The sequence below is a fragment of the Amblyomma americanum genome, chromosome 3 (assembly GCF_052857255.1).
Source record: "Amblyomma americanum isolate KBUSLIRL-KWMA chromosome 3, ASM5285725v1, whole genome shotgun sequence".
Lineage (NCBI taxonomy): Eukaryota > Metazoa > Arthropoda > Arachnida > Ixodida > Ixodidae > Amblyomma > Amblyomma americanum.
This window is the reverse complement of record NC_135499.1, coordinates 123,173,335-123,198,634: the sequence shown is the minus strand read 5'-3', so window position 1 is coordinate 123,198,634 and position 25,300 is coordinate 123,173,335. Positions and strand designations below refer to the sequence as shown.

The 25,300-nt window shown below is 47.3% G+C and overlaps 1 protein-coding gene across 1 annotated transcript in view; it reads left to right on the top strand.

Annotated features, from left to right (window-relative positions):
• The first annotated feature begins 12,982 nt into the window (after positions 1-12,982).
• Positions 12,983-25,300, top strand: part of LOC144124874 (bcl-2-related ovarian killer protein-like) — a 161,972-nt gene continuing 149,654 nt past the window's right edge. The window contains exon 1 of the mRNA XM_077657795.1: positions 12,983-13,792. Within this exon, the coding sequence (XP_077513921.1) occupies positions 13,283-13,792 (510 nt within the window). The 5' untranslated portion in view covers positions 12,983-13,282. The remainder of the gene's footprint in view (positions 13,793-25,300) is intronic.

Sequence of the window (25,300 nt, the reverse complement as noted above, 5' to 3'; positions counted from 1 at the left end):
CTTAGAAAAGCACCTCCAACGCTGATAACAAAACACAATAAAAATAAATTCTGAAAAAAAGGGTCTACTCTATTTTATCACCTGGAACCTAAATGCATGTCTTCTCGGCCTAATCATAACACTTGGATGAAATTTATTTGCTTTAGCGACGCGGGAACTCCAGCATGAAAAACAAGCGATGAACTTCGAATGAAGCTGTCTCAATAAAGAGAAACTCTCTTCCTTGCTTTTAATTTTTAATACCTTCTCACTTAAGTTTGAAAAGAAAATAAGTTCGTTTCAACGTCAGAGGGCTTGGCATATAAACCAACGTCAGACGTAGCTTCAGCTGCACAGATTTTACGGAACATGCGCGGGAAACTACGTTATACCGTGTATAAATGGTGGCTAAGGTGGTAAGAAAGCCTCGTTAAAGCAGACTAACTAGGTTGAAATCTCGCAAAAGACACCAAGGAAAGCAGTAAAATTGGGTTTCAGAAGTCAGCGCTCATTAACTAAATTCGCACTGACGGAACGAAGAAGATTAAAGGAGCACTTAAAGCAGCCATTGGAGATTGCATTTAAGGGCTTTCGGAGGTTGCTTTTGAAAAAGACTGGCGAAACACTTAGCGGCGTATTCGGCAGCTTGGATAACAACGTTTTCCTCTCATTGGCTCTTCTTCAGAACCACCGGAAGAAAGACGAAGGCTTTCGTTAAATCCAATGCATTTTGAATGCGTAGGATCCGTGAATGTTCTCGTCAAATGTCATGGTTCACTCGTAGGCGGGGAACGTGCAAAGTGGAATGCTCGTATGAAGTCACGATTTCGCATTACTGCTTCGTTTATTCACTGCGCATAAAATAAAGTATATTCACACAATTTGATTGAGCTTCAGACTTCAATGCGGCAGTCTTTTCCATTTGTATTTTTCGTGTCAATGGGCTGCTACAGTGAAACTACCCCCGTTTAGCAGCTAGAAATGTGGCTGTTAACAGCGTGCGAGGTATTACAAGGCAACACATGATTGTGACTCACGCTTGTGTGCATATGAACATATTTTGCATATAAATCTGTAATATACACTGCATAATACACATGTATAGTTATATTGCTTTTTTATGCTTGTGTGCATGTTCGCGATTGTGTGTGTGTGCTTGCGGGTGCCGGATATATCGAATTGTGGGCTATATCGAACAAAGCCATTATGATCCTGTGTAAAAGTATAGGAGAGTCACGCGGTATAGCGAACCCCCGTTTTGCCGCTCGTTCGATATATCGAATGGCACGCCGCGCCTCTGAAAGTGAAGCTTCTCTTAACAGTGCTCTTCGTTCAATTCCAGCGCGTGGAGACGGGTCGTCGGCGCGACCTTCGTCACCTGCTGGCAGCGCTAGCGCAGTTAAGCAGCGTGACGTGGTGAACGCGGGGTAGGTAGGTAACAACTTTATTTCGAGAGATTGTAGAGGAAGGCTGGAGATGAGACGGCTGCAAGCCCTTAGGCCGTGGCGACCTCGCAGCCCAGGTGACCATCCTCTCCTGAGCGGCGGCTTCCGAGCAGCGAAACACTGCGGCCCACGGTTCGGTTGCGGGCATTGTTGTGTGTCTGAAGGTCAGGTGTTGGCGTTTTCGAAAGGAGTGTGGTAGTGTGAATGGCTGTGAGCAGAATTTGCATGTTAGTGCGTATCTATCTGGGTGTATTCTGGAGAGTAGAAGCAGATGCGGGCAGGTATTTGTCTGTAGCCGTCGGCGCACATTCGCTTGAGTTTTGGTCAGCGACATGTGCACGGGTGGATAGAGGGTCCGCGACAGTCGGCATGCTGATGCAATTTCTTGGTAAGTTTAGGGGCTATCCCTGGATCCAGGTGTCATCTCCCGCCCAGTAACTTCCCTTGTCCGGTAAGCCAGTTCTCGGGCGGAGGCGTGAGCAGCTATATTTCTTCCGAGTCCAGAGTGAGCCGGAGTCTAAATTGAAGTGGTTTCGGATGTGGTGCTGGGGCACTTTCACTAATGCGATTTGTACTCGGAGAGAGACAATTGTGCGCGAGGCTGGCCTTCGATCCCATGTACTCATTTTCCGCATTACGTTGCTGTAAGGCGGTGAAGCCCAGCTAACTTTTTAAAAAAAAGAAAGCTTACCCGCGGCATTGAGTTGGTGGGCTTCGCCGCTAAACGCCTTGTGGACACCAAGAGTGCCATATTTTTACTGTGCAATCACTCGATTTAGATTGAAATTGTAACAAAATTAGACATCGTATGATAGTCAGAGGCTACTTCCGAAGTATCGACAGCTGCAGCTTCGATGCGAAGCAGGTTAGGCCTGGGAACGCCCTGTGAGGAGGCGCCACGTTGTTGTGATCAAGCACCGACTTCAAGCCAGAGAGGAGCTATCACGTGGGACCTCCCATGACTGGTCAGCACACGCGTTTTCAGAGAGGTGTCAGCGTGGTGCCAACAAGTTGAGCGTCGCCACGATTTCGGCGTCAAAAGCGGGAGGGTCTTCCTTTGATTTGAGGGAGAAAGGGTTTGCCTACCAGCAGCTTTACTGAAGCGGACGCCGCGTTGCGTGACCACTTGGGGTCAATCACGTCGTTGTGGAAAGAAATGGTATCCCCCGTGCGGAACGGTGGCGCAAAAGGAAGGTTTCATAAGTTTCCCACCGGCATGGTGGTCCGTTTTATCTGGAAACCGAACCTCTCGATTCCCTCAATTGATTAGCGAAGACAGCATTCCCTTTACTAAGCGTAGGAGTCCGAATTCACTGACCTATCTGGAGGTGCAACTTCTAGTTAACGCTGGACAAAGACCAATGCATGCAGGGCCTGCCTTCCATGGTATTGAATTTTTCTCTCCACCACGACCGGCAAAGCTGGGAGACTGCGACAGGATCGACATCACCATCGGAAGTGCTGGCCCTCACCACTGGAACGGCTGGGGAGAGCAACGGTGTCGTCTTGCGCTGTGGACGGCTCCCGGAGTAATCCTGAATGACAGCTTGATTCCACACTTATGAAGTTCAAAGATTCTGCGGCTAAGGATCACGGGATCTCGGACTGCGTGTGTTCTATACTGGCGTACTACTGGTGCTCTGACGCATGCTTCCTCCTCGTCTTTTCTCACATGATCTCACGTGCAGAACTTGGCTGCTGTGAATATGCAAAATTAACTGTACAGTCTTCGTCAGCATCATCCGGCTCTCACAACTACGTCTCCGGTCGCGTCGTTCCTGAGCCGAACATCTCCACTAGCACTAGTCACAACAACATCGCTACAACACGTTCATCACTAGCGTGAGTGCAAGATCTTCTGTCTCCTGGGTTACAGATATGCCCATATATCAAAATAGTTCGATATATCTATTTCGCGATCCCCGTAGAGTTATACATTCCCGAATTCAACTCCATATAGGTTGTAAACAGTCTCCGCCCTTCTCTACTAACCTTTCTGGATCCATTTCCTCCATTCTTCTTTTCCCTCTTGCCTATCTTCCTACCCCATACATTTCATTCCCGCCGTCCTCAGTTATAGTGCCCTACCAACATGTGGCGGTTCCTGAGGACTGCACCTTTCTCCTTTTTTAACAGATCTTATTTTTTGTCTGCTGACGTCGCGCAACGCACAGGAGGTTCTGTATTTCTTCTTTATGGCAATCTTAGATTTCAGAAAAAGATAACGAGCTGGTAGCGCGACAACACTTGTAGGGCAGCCAACCGGACAATGCTGTCTTTCTTCCTCTCCCTTTTCTTTCTTCGGCCCTGCTCTCTCTCAAGGTAGCGACACAGAGCGTACACCGTTGATGTTTGTTTTCCGCCTTTCATGAAACCCGTCTCTTTCAAACGTTTAACCTTTCCCCAAACCAAAAGAAACAAAAAGCCGATAACAACTCTTCGTAAGGAAAATGGAATTAATGCGCCTGGCCGTGCTTTTGGAACCTAACTTCGATGAAGAAGCACGTTTCACTGTGTCTCACCGTAGCAGGGCAGCAACGCGATGCACTCCTTTGCTTTTCGTTTACTTGAAATTTTGGCTAATACACTTGTTCGCCCTGGAGGCTGGAACCGAGTCAAAAGGTGGCATACAAGTCACCTGACTGGGCCTTTGGCACCAGATAAGGTACGTGCAGTATGACAAGGCAGCAGGAGCGCAGCAAAAAGGAAAAAAAAGTCAGTTACAGATCACAAACATGATGTGTAAACATTCAATAATATTCAGAAGCAACAATACACGAAAGTAATCATTTGCATAACATCATCATCATCATCCTTAGCTTAACTACACCCACTGCAGGAAAAATGCCTCTCCCATTTAACTCCAATTAGCCCTGTCCTTTGACAGCTGCGGCCACCGTATTCCCGCAAACTTCTTAATCTCATCCGCCTGCATTCCTAACTTTCTGCCGCCCCATGCTACGCTTGCCTTCTCTTGGAATCCACTCCGTTACCCTTAAGGACCAGCGGATACCTTGCCTTCGCATTACATGCCCTGCCCAAGCCCATTTCTTCCTCTTGATTTCGACTAAGAAGTCATTAACCCGCCTTTGTTCCCTCACCAACTCTGCCTGCTTCCGGTCTCTTAACGTTACACCTGCCATTTTCCTTTCCATGGCTCGCTGTGCTGTCCTTAACTTAAGCTGAACCCTTTTCGTTAGCCTCCACGTTTCTGCCCCGTAGGTGACTACTGGTAAGATACAGCTGTTGTACACTGTTCTCTTAAGGGATATTGGTAAACGGCTATTCATGACATGAGAGAACCTGCCATTTACGCTCCATCACATTCTTATCCTTCTAGTTACTTCCCTCTCATGACCCGGATCAGCTGTCACTACCTGCCCTGAGTAGACGTATTCCTTTACCACTTCCAGCACCTCGCTTCCGATTGTGAACAACTTTTCTCTTGCTAGACGGTTGAACATTACCAAAGCCGAAAACCAAAGTAAAAACCATTTGCATAACGTAAGAACAATTTGCGGAACAGTATATGCAATAACACAGCAGGAATAGAACATAAATATTTACACATGCTCCACAAAGTACAGTTTAGCTTTTTTCCTGAAGGTGAACAAGCAGGATGATTGACCTATTATAACAATTATACCAGGATACCTGTTCAAAAGATGGGGAATTTGCCTTTGAAGTAATTGCATTCCATAGGAGTTCTTATTCGAGATTTTATTAAATCAATGTCTCAGAAGGCGTAACGCGGATCTGTGTTAACGTATGTATTTAAAAACAACGCAAAGTGCGTTTAAATTTTATTGTCGATATTTAATTTGTGACAGTGGCTGGTTGTAGAGGGCTGTAATATTTAGTATTTGGCCTTGTCTAGTGTATTCCTAGAGAGAATCATATCTCGACAGATTAAAAATGAAACGAAGGCTTTTTTTTTTGTAAGAGATAAATCTTTTTCATGCTTGTTTTGGAACCCGTGCCCCACACCAGCAGACATTACCGTACACGTGACTATACAGTAGTAAAATATAATTGCTTTCTCAGGTGCTCTGGTAGAAGGGAGCGAAATTTATTTAGAATACCGATGTACCGGCAAGTTTTGCTCGTTACGAGATCTACAAGGTGCGTCCAGCGAATATTTTCTTGGAATAAAACACCTAAATATTTGTGCACCGAAATGCGCTCTAAGGAACAAGACTGGAACGATAGTGTGCCAGTTACGCTCATTGGTTTATTGACAGATGAAAAGATCATATATTTTCTTTATTTCTTACATTTAATTTAACTTGGTTGGCGCTGAGCCATCTCGACAGCTTATCAAGCCATTCGTTCGCTACAGAGATGGTAAGTTATATGATAGAAAAAAAAAAGCACTCGTGTCATCAGCGAAGAATACCATGTTCGGATTTCTTGGGATAGCAGTGATGTCATAAATCTATAGAAGAAATAATAAACGGCCTAGTATAGAACCATGAGGAACACCCTAATTTATGAATTGAGAATCTGAGGCGGCATTATATATAACCGCGAGCGGTTTAACAAATAGCTGCGTAATAATTGAAGTGAAACGTCCTTATTCAAGAATGAGGTATTTTTTGGAAATATATTTTAGGTTTAAGTGAGTCGAACGCTTTGTTAAGACATAAGAAAATTTCTATAGTAATTAATTGGCTTCTATATCATATGCTAAGGTATCAATAATGTGTAAAAGGGCCAATTCAGTTGATTTACCCTTCCGAAAACCATAGTGGTCCACAGAGAGCAACTCATGTTTACTCAAATGTTTAGTTAAGCCCAAACTAATTATTTTTTCGACTATCTTTGTGAACAACGGGAGTGCTGATATTCGGCAATACTCAGTAGTACGATCGACGTCAAATATATTTTTTTGGTGACTTTCGCATTTTCATTAAACCTGGAAAGATACCCGTAGTTAATACCAGACTTGTTAGGTGGCATAAAACTTTGCATAAAATATCAGCAACAGCCTTGGTTTAAGACAACCTGCTTAGCTCTCTCACACTGACCGCAATGAGGTATAGGGGTTGGGAGAGAGCAAACAGGCGGACTAATAATTCTCGGCTGATGTTGTGACAAGCAGAAGCCGTTCGCGGCCACATGCCCGGAGCTATTCGCTCCTCTCCCGGGCGCGTCCTCTCGTTCATCGGTCACGCTCTCGCATGCGTGCCACGCAGCCGAGAACCGACAACTGTGAGCTTAATTACCGGTGTGCGAGCAGCGGTCTTGGCGCACACGCGGCCGCGTGCTTTACGCGTGCGCGAGCAGCTGCGACTAACTGCTCGTAGCGCGACGCCTAAGACTACACACGATCGCAGTCGAAATGGCTGCGAGATGGCACTGCCTTGAAGCTTCGGCCAAAGGGCTCAATTTGCAACCGTCGAACCGGTTCAGGATCCTGAAGCATTTTTCTACTGTGAACTAGATCATTCTTTATATCCTCAGAAAGAACGGCTCCTTACAAGCCATGAATAATTTCCTTCCTGAGGTGTAATTTACGATGTATAAAATATTGAACTGCAGTCAATTTAAAAGTAGGAGGACCGTAAATACAGCAATATATACTACCCTGTTGCATTAGTGAACACATCTGAGAAGCACGTAAGAGGAATACCGGAGAGACAGCTTAAAGTGTTCGCGAAAGTGAAACATTTTTCACTTCCTGTCGCACCGGTTTGTAACATATTGACAAACAGGCCTATTACTCGTGGACGTTCAGTACATCACTCGCAAAAGATTATATACCTGTACCCGTTTTTTCATGAACACGCTGAGGTGATGATGATGGACTGCCTATTTAGATTCGTAAAAGTAAAAGATGAAAGCGAAAATAAAGGCTGCAATATAACGCCCATCAATCAATGAAATTAGTTTTTCTAAAAGTTATGTTCGGCGCGTTTCCCGCAAATTTCTGGACAGTCAGTATAAGCGCCTCTTCTATAGTTTCCATTTTTTCTTTCATTATGTATTGTGATGTTTTAATGCCCCGCAGTGACTGAGGTTATGAAGGACGCCTTATAGTGGAAGGCAGACATCGCACAGCGCACAGGCGTTCTTCCTAGTTCTTCTCTTATCTAAGGGTTCTATTCTTAACGTCCATTTCTAGAAGCAATAGGTGAGCTTGAGCGGCCCAAAAATGAGGAACAATTACATATAAGTAAATACAATCGCGCTCGTTTGTCCACTATATAAACCACGTAGAGTACAAGTTAGGCTGCCTAGACGCACTTGCACCATCCGCCGATGGCCTGCATTGATGAACCGACGTAAATATTGTTACAGCTCATTTTGACTCGCGTGTGCAACTGAGTACCCCCAAGGCTTTCTGCGCTAGGCTCAGGGATCAAATCAAGGACGCGGCGGCCGCGTCTTCAAGACAGTGCAAAAGCGAAAACGGCCATGTCAGCCCTCCACTGCGGCACCTCTTTCTTCTTTCACTCCCTCCTTTATCCCTTCCCTTACGGCGCGGTTCAGGTGTCGGCCGAGATATGAGACAGATACTGCGCCATTTCCTTTCCCCAAAAACCAATCTTCATTTTCATCTCCTTCATGTCAGTGCTAAGTTAGTTCAGGCTACAGAATTCCAGGTGGGGGAAACTAACTCAGAAACTTCCACTTCGGCGTCTCTCCTCGCATGTGCAGGCGGTATCCCATATCATCGCATTCAATACTGAAGCACCATTTGCACCGGCTTTCAGCTGAAATGAAGGCAGGAAGCCCTAACAGCTGGCTATGCCTATAAAAGTGTCCTCGATGCGGAAGCAACAAGACAGCTTTGACGAGGTCTGTGCGCTGAGCAGCGTTTGTTTTGTTTGCGTCCGACGAGTCAGTGATAGACCTTAGGCCTGACGACGTGTACAATGATGCGCTCTCACGTTGTGATGCGGAGAACAGAGAAAAGGTCCCAGAGGAGTTTATACATTCAGGGCATAATTGCTGTGTTTTAATTGTACAAAAAAAAGTGCCGGACTCTAGTGGAGCAATGTACAGTCACCGTAAAACTTGCGTAGAGCGCTTGAACAGCAGGCAGCTAGCAGAGAAGAAAGCACAAAATTAACAGCACATAGTTTTCGGCCACTTATTCTAGTCCATCACGCATGCTGAGTTATGTGCTTCTAGTTTTTCCAGAGCGTCGCCCCTGAAACGCACTCGCAGCGCCAGAGTGTCGCTGTGTTCGTTGCTGATGACGATGCTAATATTATTAGCAATGGCGCAAGGGTAATTCTGCTGAAGAGCGGCACGGGTCAGATACCATTGATTCCCGAGCATTTCGCCGCAGACAAGCCGAAAACCATTCCAGGGGAAAGACTGTGCCCTTTGTAAATCCAGTATAGGGAATTCTACGAAGCTAGATGTCCAACAGCACTCATCCAGCACACCGGAAGTTGGTCAGACTACTAGGCTACCGCTTCTGTGTAGCCGTGTTTGCGACAGCGAGCCGCTTGAGCGTTGTACAGTACAGCGCAATTTGAAGGTGACCACTTGAGACTTAACTGCTCTATCACGGTTTATTTCCTCAAAAGCGCTGCAAGGAGTTCACGAGTTTAGATGGACGAAGGATTCCCCTATCGTGCACCATCATGTTTCTAGCGAACTATGTGACCGTCACGCCAAGAGAAATTTTTTGGTCGATTTCAGCCGAAATGAATGTTGCAACGTTCAGGTCACGCCACAGACTGTACATCCGTTTGACATCGACTGTTCGAGCTCTTGTGGACAACGGGTGCCCAAAAACTTGGCACTTATATCGTATAGCACTGCGATATTTAACGCTTTAACCAGAACCTCGCCACTGTATTTTCGCAGCTGTTTCTCTATGCTGAAGACATCCGGCTGGCCGTCCCCCCAACGGAACGAAAGCTTGACGCTGCGGGGTGCTTTGCAGTGTCAATAAACCAGCGTGTGTTTGCAAGGAATCCAGTCGCACGTGTGCCCTCGCTTCGGCGCCCGTAACGTTTGTTTTGACCGCTCGCGCGCTGTCATTGACCTCCTGATAAAGAAAACAGAAAAAGTAACGCTACACAACCGGCCGCAGGGGTTTCCGCGAATCGCTTTATGCTCGGTCTCGCATTTCTCGGAATTAAACGTTACTGGCATTGCACTAAAAGCAGACCCGCTGCGAACTATTCCCTCAAAACATCACTGTTCCCAAGGGAAAAACGGGCCATATTTCACGCTAAGCGGTCATTGGAACCAGCGCGGGCTGTGTACGAGCAGCTGCACGAAAAAGGGTCATTGATTGGCGCCGTATACGCGTCCGCTCCTGCGGTCATCGACCTTTCTCTGGGAAACATGAAACGCATGTGCGGTATGCATAGTAAGGACCTGCTGCTGCTATTGCAGCTTCCTTTGAAACTTACCATAACGTTTCTGAGAACACTCGCAGCGTGACGAGGCGCTGCGGAAGACGGGATACGGGCGTATGACCACACGCGAAGCCTTGAAAGCGTTCGAAGCCGCATGCGGGACACTGGCCTTGAGGGGTTACGGTGGTAGGCGAACAAAAAGCGCCCTATTGCAGATCAGTAGCTTCGTTTGGGCTAGTTGGTAACAGTTTTTTGAAAACATAGCGCAAAAAAGACACAGACGACACAGATGTAGACGGGACAGCGTCTGTCCCATCTACGTCTGTGTCGTCTGCGTCTTTTTTGTGCTATGTTTTCAAAAAATTGCAGATCAATGCGGCAGACAGCAAATCTGATTGATGCTTTGTGCGTGGACTGTGGGATTTAACGTCCCGAAGCGACACGGCGGCTGTGAGTGACATCGTAGAAGAGGGCTGAAGCCGACGAGAATTCGGCACCTGGCGGCAGTGGGACTCTCACCGGACAATCCGGATTGCTATATCGCCTGGACACAGGGTCCATATCATCGTTCCCTTCCTGATTTCATCAAATCAGCCCACCTTTTTTCATTTCTTTAAGCATCTTACTCATCTTTTACTTGATAGTTTTTATGCCCTGAGGCAATAAACATCGCTTCAAAAAAAAAAAAAAGAGAGCTCCGGATTAATTCTGACAGCCCGCGAGTCTTCAACGTGCGCGGACGTCACACAGCACATTTGCTTTTGATATCCACCGCCATCAAAATATGGCCTCCACGGCCGTGATTGAAGCCGCCACGTTGGGGTGAGAAGCAGTACGCCAAAGCCTCTCAGCCACCGCGGCGAGTTAGACACTTGCAATCGTCGGAGAACTAATAATCATTCGTGCTTCTCGAATGCTGGTTCGAGAAAGCGGGGAAAAATAAATCATTAGTCCAGATGCGTTAGTCACTTTACACTCAGTTGCGAGTCTGATGAGTTCGACTCACCTTCAATACAACTCCCGTGCTCGCTCGATCCCTCACTCTCTTGCTCAAGCACTTTTCTTGACTCATCCATTAAATGACTCCCCTGCTCATTCAACGATTCACACAGCTGCTTACTGACTCCCTCATTTACTCACTTTCTGATTCACTCATGCTGTATAAACCACAACTCTTAAATCATGCGCAAAGTTATTCTCACTATCGCCAAGAGCTCTACCACAGCTTAAAGAACTAACTCTCCCGTGACAGTCATACGGGGGCTTCCGGGCTCCCCGCGTCCAGCCAACTAGATAACTTTAACCATCCTTAAGCTGCATCGTACGGTTAAAGAACGTTCTTTACGCTCGGTAGCGGTGAAGTCATGGCTACGAAATGCAGCAGAGCGTGCCAATCACGCCGTTATTGCCTATCGCGCGCATGCGCTCGCGCGATTAGGTTTCGCGAGCGGCGGAAAACGGTAACTTCGGACACACACTACGCCGTGACGCCTCGACGTCTGGAGAGCCCCAGCGCAGCCAGCCGCAGAGCGCTTCATCGCGCAAGGGGATCGCAGCGGCTGGGCCGTATTTGCTTTCACCAGAATGAGAAGAGCGCGATTGTGCTTCCCAGTCACGTCCTGCCGAAGGGGCACGCACACGGAAAGACGCCGCTCGCGGTTCGTCAAAACGGTGCAGAATCGGGCGGTGCGAAAAAAAGCAATGAACTAAACTGCCTCTTTATCATTCGTTCTAAATCCTCCATCAAAAGTCGCGGTACCAGTCACACCGTTTGTCCGTCGCTGACCGACCTTCTTTTATGTGCTTCTGTTTTTTTTTCTTGTCGTTTTCAAGCCAACCTGGCTGCGTAGAGGATTCCTGAAGCCATCTCGACCGGCCGGTTGATTCGGACTCGACACACGTCTGTGGTGGGGCGCTGTGCACCCAATGGCTGGCGGGTTTATGGCGACACCATGCGGACGTACCCGTCGGCGACGTACACTACAGCGGGTCAGGGCCAGGCGTCTCTGTCGCGTGCTCCCCTTGCGTAGTACTATAGGGAGTTGCGCTCTGAATGCATCGAGAGCGGGGATCGCGCGCGTCGCTGTAGGTGCACGCCCGCGAGGCAGTAGCCCGTGTCGAGGCTGTCGCTTTTGCACCAAGACGAGCTGTGCCGTGGCGCACCGCTTCACAAAAAGGCGAGCTGCGATCAGAAAATTGTGGAAAGGCAAAGCCTGTTATTTGGGCGCCTTTATTTATTTCATACTTTGAGCACTGTTTAGCGGCGCTTTAAACGTGGTACGCCAAGGTTAGTGCGTAAGAGAAGCGTGCCTATTTTGTTCGTTGTCATCGATTTGAAGGCCGGTGTCGGCACTACCCAATGGCGGCGACTGCTTCGCCGTCCCCAATACTCTCGGAAAGTACGATATTAGAATATTAAGAGCTTTTTGAGAGCACCTGACGTGTTATACAACGGCGATGATTTCTCATATTACGGTTAAAACGAAAAGAATCCATGGTTCAAAACGCGCGGAAGTCTAAAATGTAAGGAAGCCATCGCTGTAGCGATGCATTGGGAGACGATGTCATTGACCTTCATGAGCGCCTCCACTGTAACTTTCTCCCTCACTGCTTGTGTCAGTTCATTCTCTTGAAGAGCAGTACTATATCTACAAGAAGTTTTAAGGTGCACCAGTTTCATTCAATATTTAGTTGAATTGCAAAAGGACTGAAACTTACAAAAGTACGCTTGCCAGATGTATATGCCTCTGCCTGTTAGGGCGAAAGCTTGCTTTCTACCTCCCTAGAATCTTCCGTAGACGTCCGCGTTACACAAGTATGACGCGAAGTAAGAGTCCGAAAGGCAGCCATCGCGCTAATAGAAGTCATCCGATCGCTGCAATCCCTCCACTCGTGACCGCCACACTTCCGGCACGCCCAGCGTCTGCCACACAATCACTGCTTTTCCGTCGTGAAATATGCCACCGGCGATGACGAACAAAGAGCGGCATCGGCTTGTCCGCGATCCTCGGTTAAACTGCTGCACCTACCGCGCCGAACGCAGGTTTCCGATTCGGAAACCGGCGCGCAGCGCTTCCCCGCCACCTCTGTCACACACTCTCCCTCACTGCATCATCTCGCTCGCACTATAACACATGCGGAGAAAGTAGTCGCCGCTGCGCGGTCGAGAGAGAGAGAGGGAGAGAGACCGGCGTGCGCAACGCAACAACGGAGGAGCGACGCGGCGGCGGCCTCGTCCGATACCGGATCCGACGGCAGCAACACGGCAACAGCAGCGCCGTCGGCCGCGCGCACCGAGCAACGCGATGACGGCGACGCAAACCGCCCGCCAAGCGCGCCGCCGACAGTAGCGGCAGACGCCACTCAGTCCGCGCGCGGCTATCGACGAGTGAGGTTGCGGCAGTGGTCTCCGAGCAACGGCCGACGGTGTGCTTCTCCGAGGTCTCGCCTCTCCGGAGTGCTGCTGTGCGTGCGCGTTCGCCCCCGAGTGGCGTAGTGCCCGTGAACCACGCGGTCGCCGAGGCCCGCGCGCACATGGCCAACCTGCTCCAGCCTCCTTCGGCCAACGGCAGTGTCGTCGGCGGCGGCGGGGGCCTGTCCGCGCCCAGCAGTCCTTCCCTGGGCAACCGGCTGACCGTGCCGGGATGCCAGGGTCCCCGCGATCGCAAGTACAGCCTCCCTCTTCAGCTGCAACGCAGGCCCTCGCTGTCAGGCTACGCGGCGGCTGTCGAGTCGGCGCGCGAGGATGCTCGCCGCCGCAAGTTCAGCCAGGTGGGCCAGGTGGTCTCGCACCGACTGTCCACCACCATCGGCTGGAAGGTGTACACGGTGACCACCCAGGAAGTGGCCGACCAGGCTAAGAGCCTCTGCGGTCGCTACTTGCGTGCCAAGCTCAAGTCGTGCGGCGCTGTGCACAAGAAGCTGGGCCTGCAGCGACTTCGCAGCGTGAGCAACTTGAGCGTCGGATACCCCACCTCAGACGTGGCCCAGAGGCTGCGGCTCGTGTGCTCCGAACTCGAGAGCTCGCACCCGGACCTCTACCAGGTGAGCGAGGGGCGCCCGCTGCTAGCGTTGCGCGCGTTTGCTGTGGTGCGTACTACGAGTGCGCGCGGAGCGGCAGAAACAAAACATACAATCGCTGAATGCGTCGTCGACCGCTCCCGCGATGGGGACGCTTGCGCAAAATAGACATATGTTCCGGGGAATAGCAAAAGAACAATAAAGGGAAGGGAATAAGTGAAATGACTGCTGCACATTACACTAACGACTTTTACTTCCTATTACTGCGTATGCTGGTCGAAGGTCCCCCCTCCGCGCGCTCAAGCCAGTTCTCCAGGAGACAACCATATTTGCGTTCATTTTTGTCGAAGAAAGGAGTTCAAGGAATGCATTGTGCAAATGGGAACGTGCTTCTGCCGTGCTCTTAATACGGTGCCTATAAATACGCTTTGCCTTTTCATCTGCACGTACTGTTGGCCTAGTGTGATCATTTAATGCAGTTAATCTGCAACTCAGGCCTTGCGCTGCCGTATCTTCGCACATTATCAAATAACGCATAAAACATCTACCGAATGGAAGCTTTGCCCAATGATTCCTCTTTTTCGAAACGCAACCTCAGTGTTAAGACTGAGAGGAATGGGCAAGTTGGCTTCCCTGAGCAGTTTTTCTGTAATGAGAATTGAACACGTTGAGCCGGCATGCATTCATTTTCTGTCAACTGCGGGATGAATTGTGCTCTTACTTTGCTCCTTTTGTGAGCAGCCCTGCGTTCCTTTGTTTTATTCTTTTGCGTTTCGCTCAGCTTGTAAGCACAGTTAATCGAAATGCTTCAGTCAGATAAACTCAAGTCTGCAGTGAAGCTCCGCCCATATTCAGAACCACAACGACAGAATTCCAACATGAAAAAACTTAGACCTTTTCTTGTAACCTAAGCAAGAAGCTTATTACGAGAAGAAATTATCAGCTTAATAATTTCTATGCCTATTACTTGTTTCATACTACGAAACATTAACAACTGATTTTGTTCGTAGTCGTGATTGGTCAGCGGAGTAACACTGGACGGCTCGGACCATGGCCGACTGTTACAAACTGATGTTTTGTTTTAATTTATGTTCTATTATAATACTTCCGGGCATGTATGGTTACAACAATCGTACAGTTGCAATAGTTCAATACTATGGGAACTGCATCACCAGAGCGATCAGCGTCTCAGAGAAAGAAGACACGAAGTCTATTGGTGTGTCTCAACGGCTGTGGCGTGTTATTCATGTGCTAGAGGTTGCAGGTTCCATATGCAACTGGCTTAAGTGTGCATTGCTGAACGCCGTATACAAAAAACGCTCGGTACTGAGATTCATGAGCACGTTAAAAAGGCCAGGTGTCTGAAATTTGGATCCGATCATTGCGACGTATTAGCTCACCTTGCAAGCTTGGGAAATAGATGCACGCGCATGTAAAGAACCATGCATCCTTTACCTTAGCTACCAAGACAAGCTCACATTTACGTCATGACACAGGGTCAAATGGGAGTCGTAAACTATGGAGCCAAAAATTTCGAAACAACGACAATAAAACCTAACCAAACCTTTGCCCACACGCTATAGAATCGTCTTCCGTGTGGCGGTATACCGTCACGAGGGTTTGAAGTGCGGTTTCTTTTTCCTCGAGTATAAACTTCGTGTTCAGGTTTTCCGTCCCCTGCGGCCAGAGGATGGCGTTTGTCCTTTTTGTTTGTTTGCTTTATTTTTCTCTCCGGCAATAAAGACATCGACGTTGACATTAGCGGCTGCTCGTCGTATGGACACATCGCCGCATCTAAGACTTTCCTGTAGGAGCGCCTCTAAGTCGTCGCCTAAACTCTTGTAAATCAGGCATCAATCGGCAGTGCAAACATTATCGGTGCCGGAAAACGTGGTTCAACGTCTCACACGTGGGCAGATAACCTCCGATAATGGGTGAAAACTTGCAGGAAGGGAATAATACATACATTATTTAAACGACTCAAGTCCGAGCTGCAGTCCTGTCAATGTGTGCTGAACCCTTTGACAAGCCCTTGGTGGCTTCTGTTGCAGAATGAACGTAGTGTGTACAACTAAGTGGGATCATGATGTCTTTAAATGTAGACGACCTGGTAGGTAGGGGGGGGGGGGGGGGGGCGATGGGTCCGGCTCTCCAGGTCTAAGAAACACTGGCAGTCCCTTAGCTCTCATCAAAACCTGCTGGCGAAGTGGTCTATAGTTCTTTTTTTTAACGATGAGTAAATCAGTCATGTCTGTTAAAATTATTAGCCTTTCCGGGCTTCTGGACAAGCTGTTCGCGTCGGATGCCTGTGAAGATGAGGATGCCATGAACGCTTCATGTAATCCACGCGTTTCCGCAACGTTAACCTACTCTTGGTCGCCTGCTCGCTGTGCTTGTTGTCTCATTGCGCATGTGTTGAATGACAGTGACGGGGGCGGCTGCCTTTGCAGCATTCAAAGCCAAGCCAGGCACTCAAGCCAAGTGGATAGCCACTGGCGGGTACCGCGTCTTCTTCAATATAAGCTCTTCTCAACCATATCGACATAACAGACGTCGCACAGGGCGTACGTTCTATCACTTTGCAGGGTCCTACACAGGCAGGCTTTACAAGACGCCTGTTTTAACACTGATCAAAACAAGAGTGTAATCTTCACAGAGCATTGCATTATTGTTTTTCCTCTACTGCACACGATTCTGGTCTCTGACGGGACATCCCCTTGTGTTCCTACAGTTCTGATCGGCACGGCGATAACGCGGTGCTTACAATCTATAAACGCTGCAGCCGTGACTTCGAACACGAAATCCATTCGATAAATAGAATGAGAGGGCAGAAGCTATACCGTTAGGTACGAGAAAGACAGAAATGTCACCCCACGGACTGCGCCTATATACGGAGTGCGGCTTATACGATGATAGAGAGCTGACGAAAGAGGCGCTTATTTATACTATGCCGTCTCACTATCGTACCCAGATGCTTTCCTGTTTTAGACCTGCGCAGGCAGCAGCGTAGTGCAACAGAAGCAGAATCAGAAGTACGTTACGTGCGTTGCATTATGCAGGCGCGCCGACGTTGCAAGGCGAAGTCAACGCCTCGCAAGGCGAAGGTCAATCCGTCATCCTTCGAACCGTGCTTAGGCAGCTGGCTGCCTCCGCTCTCTCTCTTTTCTGCCCCCGTACCGTTTCTGATTGCGTTCGCGAATATGTCGACGCAGCGCTGCCGGCTTTTGTTTATGCTCTGCTGACCGCGGCACATGCTTCTCCGGTGCTTCTTCGGTTGACCTCTCTGTTCTTCTTGCATAAAAAATTCTGCGTATTTTTCTTCTCAGGCCGCAATAACATTGCATCCGCTTCGGAGTCAATGCAAGTCACTTGGGTCAAGTATATTGTCCTGTGTAGGTACAGTTCGCGTTTAAGATGACATGCACACGCTTACATATTGCCTACCAGCAGCGTTAGGGTGTAAAATGAGTGATGCACTCAGTAAGAGCAGTTACCATTATTATTGTGGAGTGTGCAGTGTACTTTTTATCGTTCAAAGCGTTGTGAAAATTTTCCATAATTTCTAGCTGGCAACGTATGCGAAGAACCAAGAGCGCATCAGGTCATCCTCAGCGTAAACCTGCTCTGGAAAACGGGTCGTTCATGAAGCAACCTTGTGACAATTTACTTAGTCGACTGTATACCCCGCCATGATGGTAGCATAAGTTTTGAAACTTCAGGTTTCTGGGGATTTATTATTCGTGTTCTAAATATTGAACAAGAGATGGACTACAGGCTAGAATATTATATTATGGTATTCTCTCTTATTTCGACCACTGTCCTTTTCCAATCTTCACGTTGGCCCTGGAGCATCATAAGAATCGTTTAAGGACAATGCCCTGGTAGCCATCGCGGGCCCGCAACGAAAACTGGCAAAAGTAATACGGGACAAGCTTCGGTGTCTCGACTTTTTTCGTAGGTTCCGTAGAGAAAATACCAAGGTTTCTTCAAGTTACAAGCGAGTTCATTAGCGGTATTTGCTAATATATGTGGCATGTACCTTCTAATCTCTAAGACCATTGCTTTTTTGTTACTTTACATAAATGATATCACAACTGCAATTAATTCCACTGTGCAAATCATGTTGTTTGCGGACGATTGTGTGCTTTTTCGAGAAATCTCTTCAAGAAAGGGTCAAATCAATTTAAATGCTTTTCTTGCTGGTATTTTTTATCAGTGCCAATTCTAGTGAAAGCGGCTTAACTCTGAAAAGATGGTCTTTTTTCGCCTCTTTCGTCAAAGAGCTCCATTGTCCTTTACTTACATGTTAGGTTCGTCGCCTTTGCAAGAAGATACCAAATATAAGTATTTGGGTGTCACATTTGCTAACAATTTATCATGGAATATACACATTGACAATATTTGTTAGTCAGCCTTGCGCAAATTGTATTTTTTTCGACATAAACTTAGAAACACTTCAACCAAACGTAAAATTGCTTCCTTATTCTCACTAATTAGACGTAAACTTGTGTATGCATGCGTTGTTTGGGCCCTGTTTACTAAAGAAAACATAAAATGTCTCGAAAGGGTACACAGGAAAGCTGTGCGATTTATCTATTCAAAATTCTTTGATATGACTCTTCCTCACAAATAATGCGTGATAATGCCATTGAGCTTCTTGAGCAGCAAAGGAAGAATCTACGATTGCGGTTACTTTACGTGATTTAGAAAGGAGATTTAGCAATTAATCCTTCATCCTATCTGTCACGTTCAACGTTCAGGCTTACTGGACCCCAGCATCCAAATTCACTAGCTCCTTATTTTGCGCGAATGGATGTGTTCAAGTTTTCATTTTTTCCTAACTATATAACAGACTGGAATGACTCGTTATTGCCTGTTTCTATTGATTAATGCATTTTTTATTTGTATTATTGTTTTGAAGCGAAAGCTTCACTACGCTAGGTTTTCAAGAGGGCAGCGTCAGTGCACTCACGTGACAGGTGTCACGTGGCGTCACGTGACAGGTCATGCGACCTACTAACGTCATCACAATCTGTCCACCGTGGCAAGTGGCAACTACTTCATCGGCATTTCATCGAGGCTTTACAGACAATCCTTTCGGCAGTTTGTGTGGCGTTTGTGAACGTATAAAGCCATGCAAAGCAAGGTTTCTCTTCTCACTAGGGTTAACCAAAGTTTAAACCACAGCTTAATTTTTTACCACTGTGCTTGGACCTGAACAACGTCTTCAGTATTGAATGAATAAAATAAATAAATAAGTAACGCCTAAGAGGGGTTTTATCGCTGAAGCGCGCGCACAGTGTTATGGCAGCGCATGTCCACTGCTGCCGATCGCATAATTCTTGGGAACAACTTTTTTTACCACTCACCGACCGTGACTTTTCCCTCTGGCTGGAGTTTTAAAATGTTAGGGTTTATTGTGGCAAGACCTGCGCCAGGCAATGCGACTTGTAGACCGAGGTCTCACTGAGAGCAAGCAAGAGAAAAACAGAAAAAAAATTTCCCGTCTTCAAGCAACATGCATATATGCAGTCGTTCCCCGCTTCCGCCGCCAGAAGTTTTCGAAGAAGCGGTGCCGAGGCGCTTAAGCGATTGTGGCTGGAAGCCGTAATTGCTCTAAAAGATGCATCGCCTGGTGCGAGTCAATTTATTCGATCGCTCGGTTGGTCGCGTGGCATCTTAAATTTTTAGCAGCCTTCCGCCGCTGCTTTCGCGACGGGAAGGAAGTCGGCTGTGAAACCAACAAAGTGGGTCGACTTGGTCCTCTACGTTGCTGCGTGATGTGTTAGCATAGGTGAAGGCTCGTCACTAAAAGAAAAAAAATCGACTTACCCAGAAATTCAATTGCGCTGATCGAGTTACCTGGTCGGTTCCGACTACTGCTACGGCGATTTATGACACCACTCTGTTCAGTGTTCCTGGAAGCAGCGTCTAACATTGCCAGCCTCATTTTCCTATGCTTTTTTTCTCATCTTCAGTTTCTCGCTTCCAAGCGTGTGAAAAGCAAACGTCACAGAACAAAGCCCGCCCGGAGAGAGAGTTTTCGCTCAGGAAGAATGGGCGCAAGCGGGATCAATAAATCGATCTTCGAACGCCTGTCCGGCTGATCGAAGAACGAAACGGACGCTTTATCTGGACTCGGCCGCCAAAGAAGCGTGTGGAACGCGGCCCAGGCTCTGCGGAGCGTGCATTTTGATGGCGGGTGCCTCGCGCTTACCTCGACCGGTAATGGAGCCAAATGGCTCAGCAGGGCAGAAACAGTAGATGCCTCAGCCGCCTCCTGCGTTTGTCTTTTGTTCCCGTTGAATTGCCCTCACCGTTTTCTTTACCGTTATTGACGTTGACTTTTTCTGTTTCTTTTTTTTGTTAGTGTGTAAGGGGGGGGGGGGGGGTGGTTCGGGCACATCGATTTCAGCACTGAGAACGCACATATCTCAGCGTCTGGGCAACGAGGTCGCTTACTCAATATGCCCCCTTCGAAAGTAATTAGGGAAGTTTTTATTATTTTTCCAAGGCACGTAGATTACAGCGAAGGTTAAGACGCAGTTATGATCCGTTGTTTTAGCTTGGTCGGCGGAGCGTAGTGACGATAATTTTATTTACAAAACGCCCGCACAACCTTTTCGGACAGGGTTTCATCTACAAAAATTTCGTTTTTTCATGGCAATCTACACGGCGTCCGCCGCTTACACTGTATTCGAAAGAAACAAACTTGTAGATAACGCCAATGTAGTAATTGGTAAATCTACGTAAAGCTTTTCATATGCTCATGTACATCAGAGGCACCTATTCCGTATATAGTTACACAGTTTATAAAAAGACCCATATATGAAAGACACAGTTGATAGAAGAGTACTTCACCGGGCTTCTTGAATTCAAGACTAAGAGGTAATATCGCTCAATTTAGGGACATTGTTTAAACCAGGAGGTGGATGATACTGTTCGTGACGTGTTCACGCTGAAAGTGACGAGCGACTCCCGAGTGCCTTTCTTCCTCGCGACTACCGGTCTGAGAGTTACACTTTTTCTCTGAGGACATTTCTTTCGGCCGTAAGTCAAAGTCATGGTCTGCGTACACAGGAGTCTACAAAAACACTACGAATACAGTCTCTAGTTAAGCCGCAATCGCGAACTCAGGCGACCATGCTGTCAGGCATTTAACCTCAAATTTTGATTATTGAGATAATGAAACGCGTCTGTTTGCTGCGCACTCGTTTTGAAGCGTTTCTGAATATCCAGCTCGTTTCGCATTACGCGTCTGTGTATGGTTTCTTCTTCAAGTACTTGGAACGCTTTCCAACCTAATTTGCCGGTCCTTTGTCTTTCCGGGGCAGGGCTTTTGTTAAGGTCTTCCTTGAGCTCTCTCTGCACCTCTTGTTCAACACTACGACTTATTGCAATAGATGTAAACGATGCGAAAATATCTAGAACATGTCACTCGTTCTTACTGTCACGTGCCAGTCGTACTGAGCTTCAGTCATACCATTTATTTTTTAACCTTTTCTTTCTTCCATGCGATGGCCCGTGGGAGTATGGGGCTTGCTAGGGTATGTTGCTGAAGCTTGGTCCAACAAGACTACTTCTGGTTGGATAAACGGGCGCAGAGTCCAAAAGTTTCCCACATTTTGAAAGCTTCTCGGTGCGTAAAAAACACAAAAGAGGCAAGAAAAACGCAATCCCAAAGCAAAAACGGGTTTACAGAGAACATCACCGCGTGCGCGTAGTCGGGAAACAGTAAGACAAAAGTCTAAACCGTAGCTTTCCTGAGGAGCGAATACCCCTCGCTCGAACATCACCTCGCGAAATGACGGTGCGAGTCAGCCAGCTGGAAAGGTCTAAAAACGGGGTTTCATACAAAATTGTTGCATTTAGAACTGTACGCAAACTGCCTTTTTTTTCTTTTGTTCTTGATCGTTTGGCACTGCCAACCCGCTTCCGGCGAGTCATGCTGACTGCGCGCAAACCTGTTCTGAGCTGTTGAGAATAGAAATTGCACACTATAGAAAGAAATAACACGCTTAGAAAAGCGCAGTGCGCTGTCTCACAGATAAGTTTGACTGTTTCCCTCGTCAACTCGGACCGTGCCAGTGGTTGACACGCTTGAGCGGCGCTTGGACGCATGACTTCTGTGTGAAGCATACGTCTTGGACGCGTTGGAAGAATATATGGGGGTTGGCAGCCATTAGACATAGTCAACCGTGACGTCCTATACCAGAAAGAGCTTGGAAAGTTTTCTATATTTTGAGAGAGGATCATAAAAGTCACAAAAAGAGGCGCAGACGCGGGACCCTGCGTCAAAAGCAGTTTTAAGGCATCGATCGAAGAATGCACGGATTTGGTACTGCTTGCTGAGAACGTCAGGGCTACTTTTTGCTTCAGAATAAGGGCTCGCAAGAGATTACGACAAAACAATAACTTAGGATGAACGACTGTATAGGCTTGAAGAGGGTTCCATAAGGCGTAACCAGTTTCGCGGTTAGAAGTTCTTTTCAAGATATGGGCACGGTAAGGAAGATATTAGGGGTCGCTCTTACAAAAATGGTTATAGACAGTCTATGGACTTCTTATAGACTATATTGCTTTCCCATAGAAATTTATTTTTGTCTGTTCATAGTCTATAGACTGTGTATAGAAAGAAGTTCACTAAAAGTGTACGGCTATAAATATATAGATTGTCTATAGACTCTCTATAGGATTTGTATTTTCTATAGACTGCTCTCTTGGATTTGTCTGTTGAGCGTCAGTAAACTTTATAGACAGAAGTCTATGGATATTCTATAGACTGTCTAAAGAACTCTTTGTAAGGGCGAGCCAGGACAATGAGTGAGCACTGTGAGTCATGCTCTGCTGTCGAAAGGATTGTATTCTTTTCGTCACTCCTGCTTTATCTAGAATGAAATCGCCTTGTCTCAGGTGTGCGTAAACCAGACTTCATGTGTAGGAAAAGAGGCGAGATCGAGGTAGGAAGAGAAATCTTTATTGAAGCACTAAGTCCGCTGCAATGGCGCCGGGACAGTTCTGACTTGGCGGCATGCCGAATGAAGTGAGGCTGTCTTAGAAAGGGGGAAAAATTTGGGGCAAGTAAAAAGTCAGTTGGACATTAGATAATTCCCACCATCTCAAAACAGAGGCGGGCCCAACGCAAAATTCTGGCTAGCGCACGAGGTTTCCAAAAAGAGTAAGGACGTTGGCAGAGCGATGACCGAGAAACTGTAACAGTACCGTTCGATCTCACTGGGGCGGTCAAAGAAGCTTTCTCAATAGTTCCGTACACTGTTAGGCAGCGCAAATTAGTTTGCAGTGCAGGCATCGTCATAGTATGCGTCAACCACGGCCTTACAATTCGTGCCTGTAGGCCATTTGAATTGTATACGTGCTCAGGACGCAGATATCTCAGTATTAATTCGAAAAAAAATATACAAAATAATGGACCTAAAACGCTATAAACTAAATTCGGTTCTCGATTTCAATATGTGGTGGTTCTAGATATCAAATCCGCCCCTGATAAGTACTTAAATTTTCATATTCCTAGAGATGAGGCCTCGTAATCGGAAGGAAAATCACAGAATACATGAGTGAACAGTTTGAAGCACAGAATAAGCAGACATGAACTGAAAAAAATGTCCTAAGATGGCACGCTTTTTCATCTTACATTTGTTGTTTTCACGGCGTCACCGCGCTATGGTACCGGCTCAGAATAGGACGGCGTACGAAGGCTAATCAGCAGGACGTAAATCTTTCGTCTATTATTGAAGGCAACACTGGCGCACGTTTCTCTGGCCCTGGGAAACATAAACAACACGAAAACAAAGACGGGGAAGCTGGCGTTGACATGCACCGTCCGGTGGGACAAGGGGCCATTTAGGCGCAAATAACAACAAAGAGAACGCCATTGTTCAACATTCGGGAGCCTTGCGTTGGCGGTCGGGCTTCAGTTACGCAGCGGGCTTCTCAAGCGCCTCGTCGGCCCTTACATTTGAATATGACTCTGCTCTTAAAACCGGCACAATGCAACATCAAAGGGCGCCGTTCAGACAAAGCCCCCCAGAAGATTAAGGCAGCCGGGCCGCTCCCGACTTGGCGGCTCCCCTCCCTTTTTTTTTTCATCATGTTCTTACACGTGCTAGAGAAAATGGTTTCCTTGTCCCGGTCAAGTGTACAAAATAAAGAAATATGTATTAAAAAGAAACTTATAGTTCAGTGGCCTTACGGACTGTAATAACACTCGGTTTAGACTGTGCGCCATCGGTCCTGAACAATTCCCTACTTCTTAAATAGCATGAAGCTCTGACCACAGAGGATTCTTTCATTGCTAATAACTCCCACCGAAACGGTTTTCTCGCTCCGAAAGAATAACGTACGAAACAGCGCACTTGGCAACAGGCTTCCCGATTTCCAGAGGAATTGAGATGGATCTTGAGACACAGGGTGCTTATTTTGCTTTGTTCAAAAGAAGGCGCCTTGTATACCACTTCAACGAATCTGGTTGTGCGTAGTTTTCTGGAAGATATATGTGGTAGTTCGAAGCTGAGTTTCATTGAAGGCAGCACTGCTGTCTGCGTGGCGATAATTTAATCTTGAGAGGTTTGCCCGCAGCGCACCAGCCTGGCCTGGCTCCTTAAATATTTTTGAAGATGACAGCCTTCGATGTTACACCTTCGATCAGCGCGCTTCCAAATATGTGTGCGCACCCGTATGCCTAAGCGCAAAAGCACTAGATATGCGCCCCCTGGAAGGTGTGGAGGAGCTGCACAGGTTCCCAGGGTCAGGAGACCTTCGAGCTGACGCTAATAGTCTGTGAGAAAAATTGGCTGGGTCTCAGAAACTTAAGGTCGCATGGGCGTCGTTGAATCGCGTGTCAACTAAAAAAAAAAAACGCTGCGGGTTGGGTAGAAAATTGAATGATAGGCATAACGTAACGATTCCGAAAGTTGTCAAGTTGTAAACAAAAGGCAGTCATTTGTTAACTGAGAAGTGAATAGACTTGGGAATATCGGTTATACATCGTTACACAGAAAACAGTGCGCGTATATAGGAAACTCGGTGACCAGACAATGCCCATTAACTGAGGCTTAGGCAGATACATTGAAAATCATTAGAGGCATCAGAAATTCGAGCTGTAGCAGGGTGTACGAAGCTCGCCTGTCTTTTCTAAGAGCAAACTGCGATGTGGTGCAACTGGATGGGAGATTTATTTTTTGTGCCCTAGATATTTATCTATTTGTTTATTCTCGTTCACAGCTTGTGATCCTTGTTAGACACCGAGAGATTGCCTATAAGACCTCCTCTGGTTATTCAAACTGCGCACGCTCACTGCATTCTTAAGGAATACTCCACAGCCAACGCGAGCCGTTCCATTCGAGGATTTACGCCTGTCATGGTTTAAGACGGTACTGGCTGGAGCGTGCCGTTTCTAGGGAAATTTCGAAATGCGGCACGTTGCGAAAACCCCGGTCTCCTTCCCGCGATTCGCGCAATATTCGCTCCGCTCCTCCGCAACCGTGAATTAGCGGCTCTCTCAGCAGCCGAGTG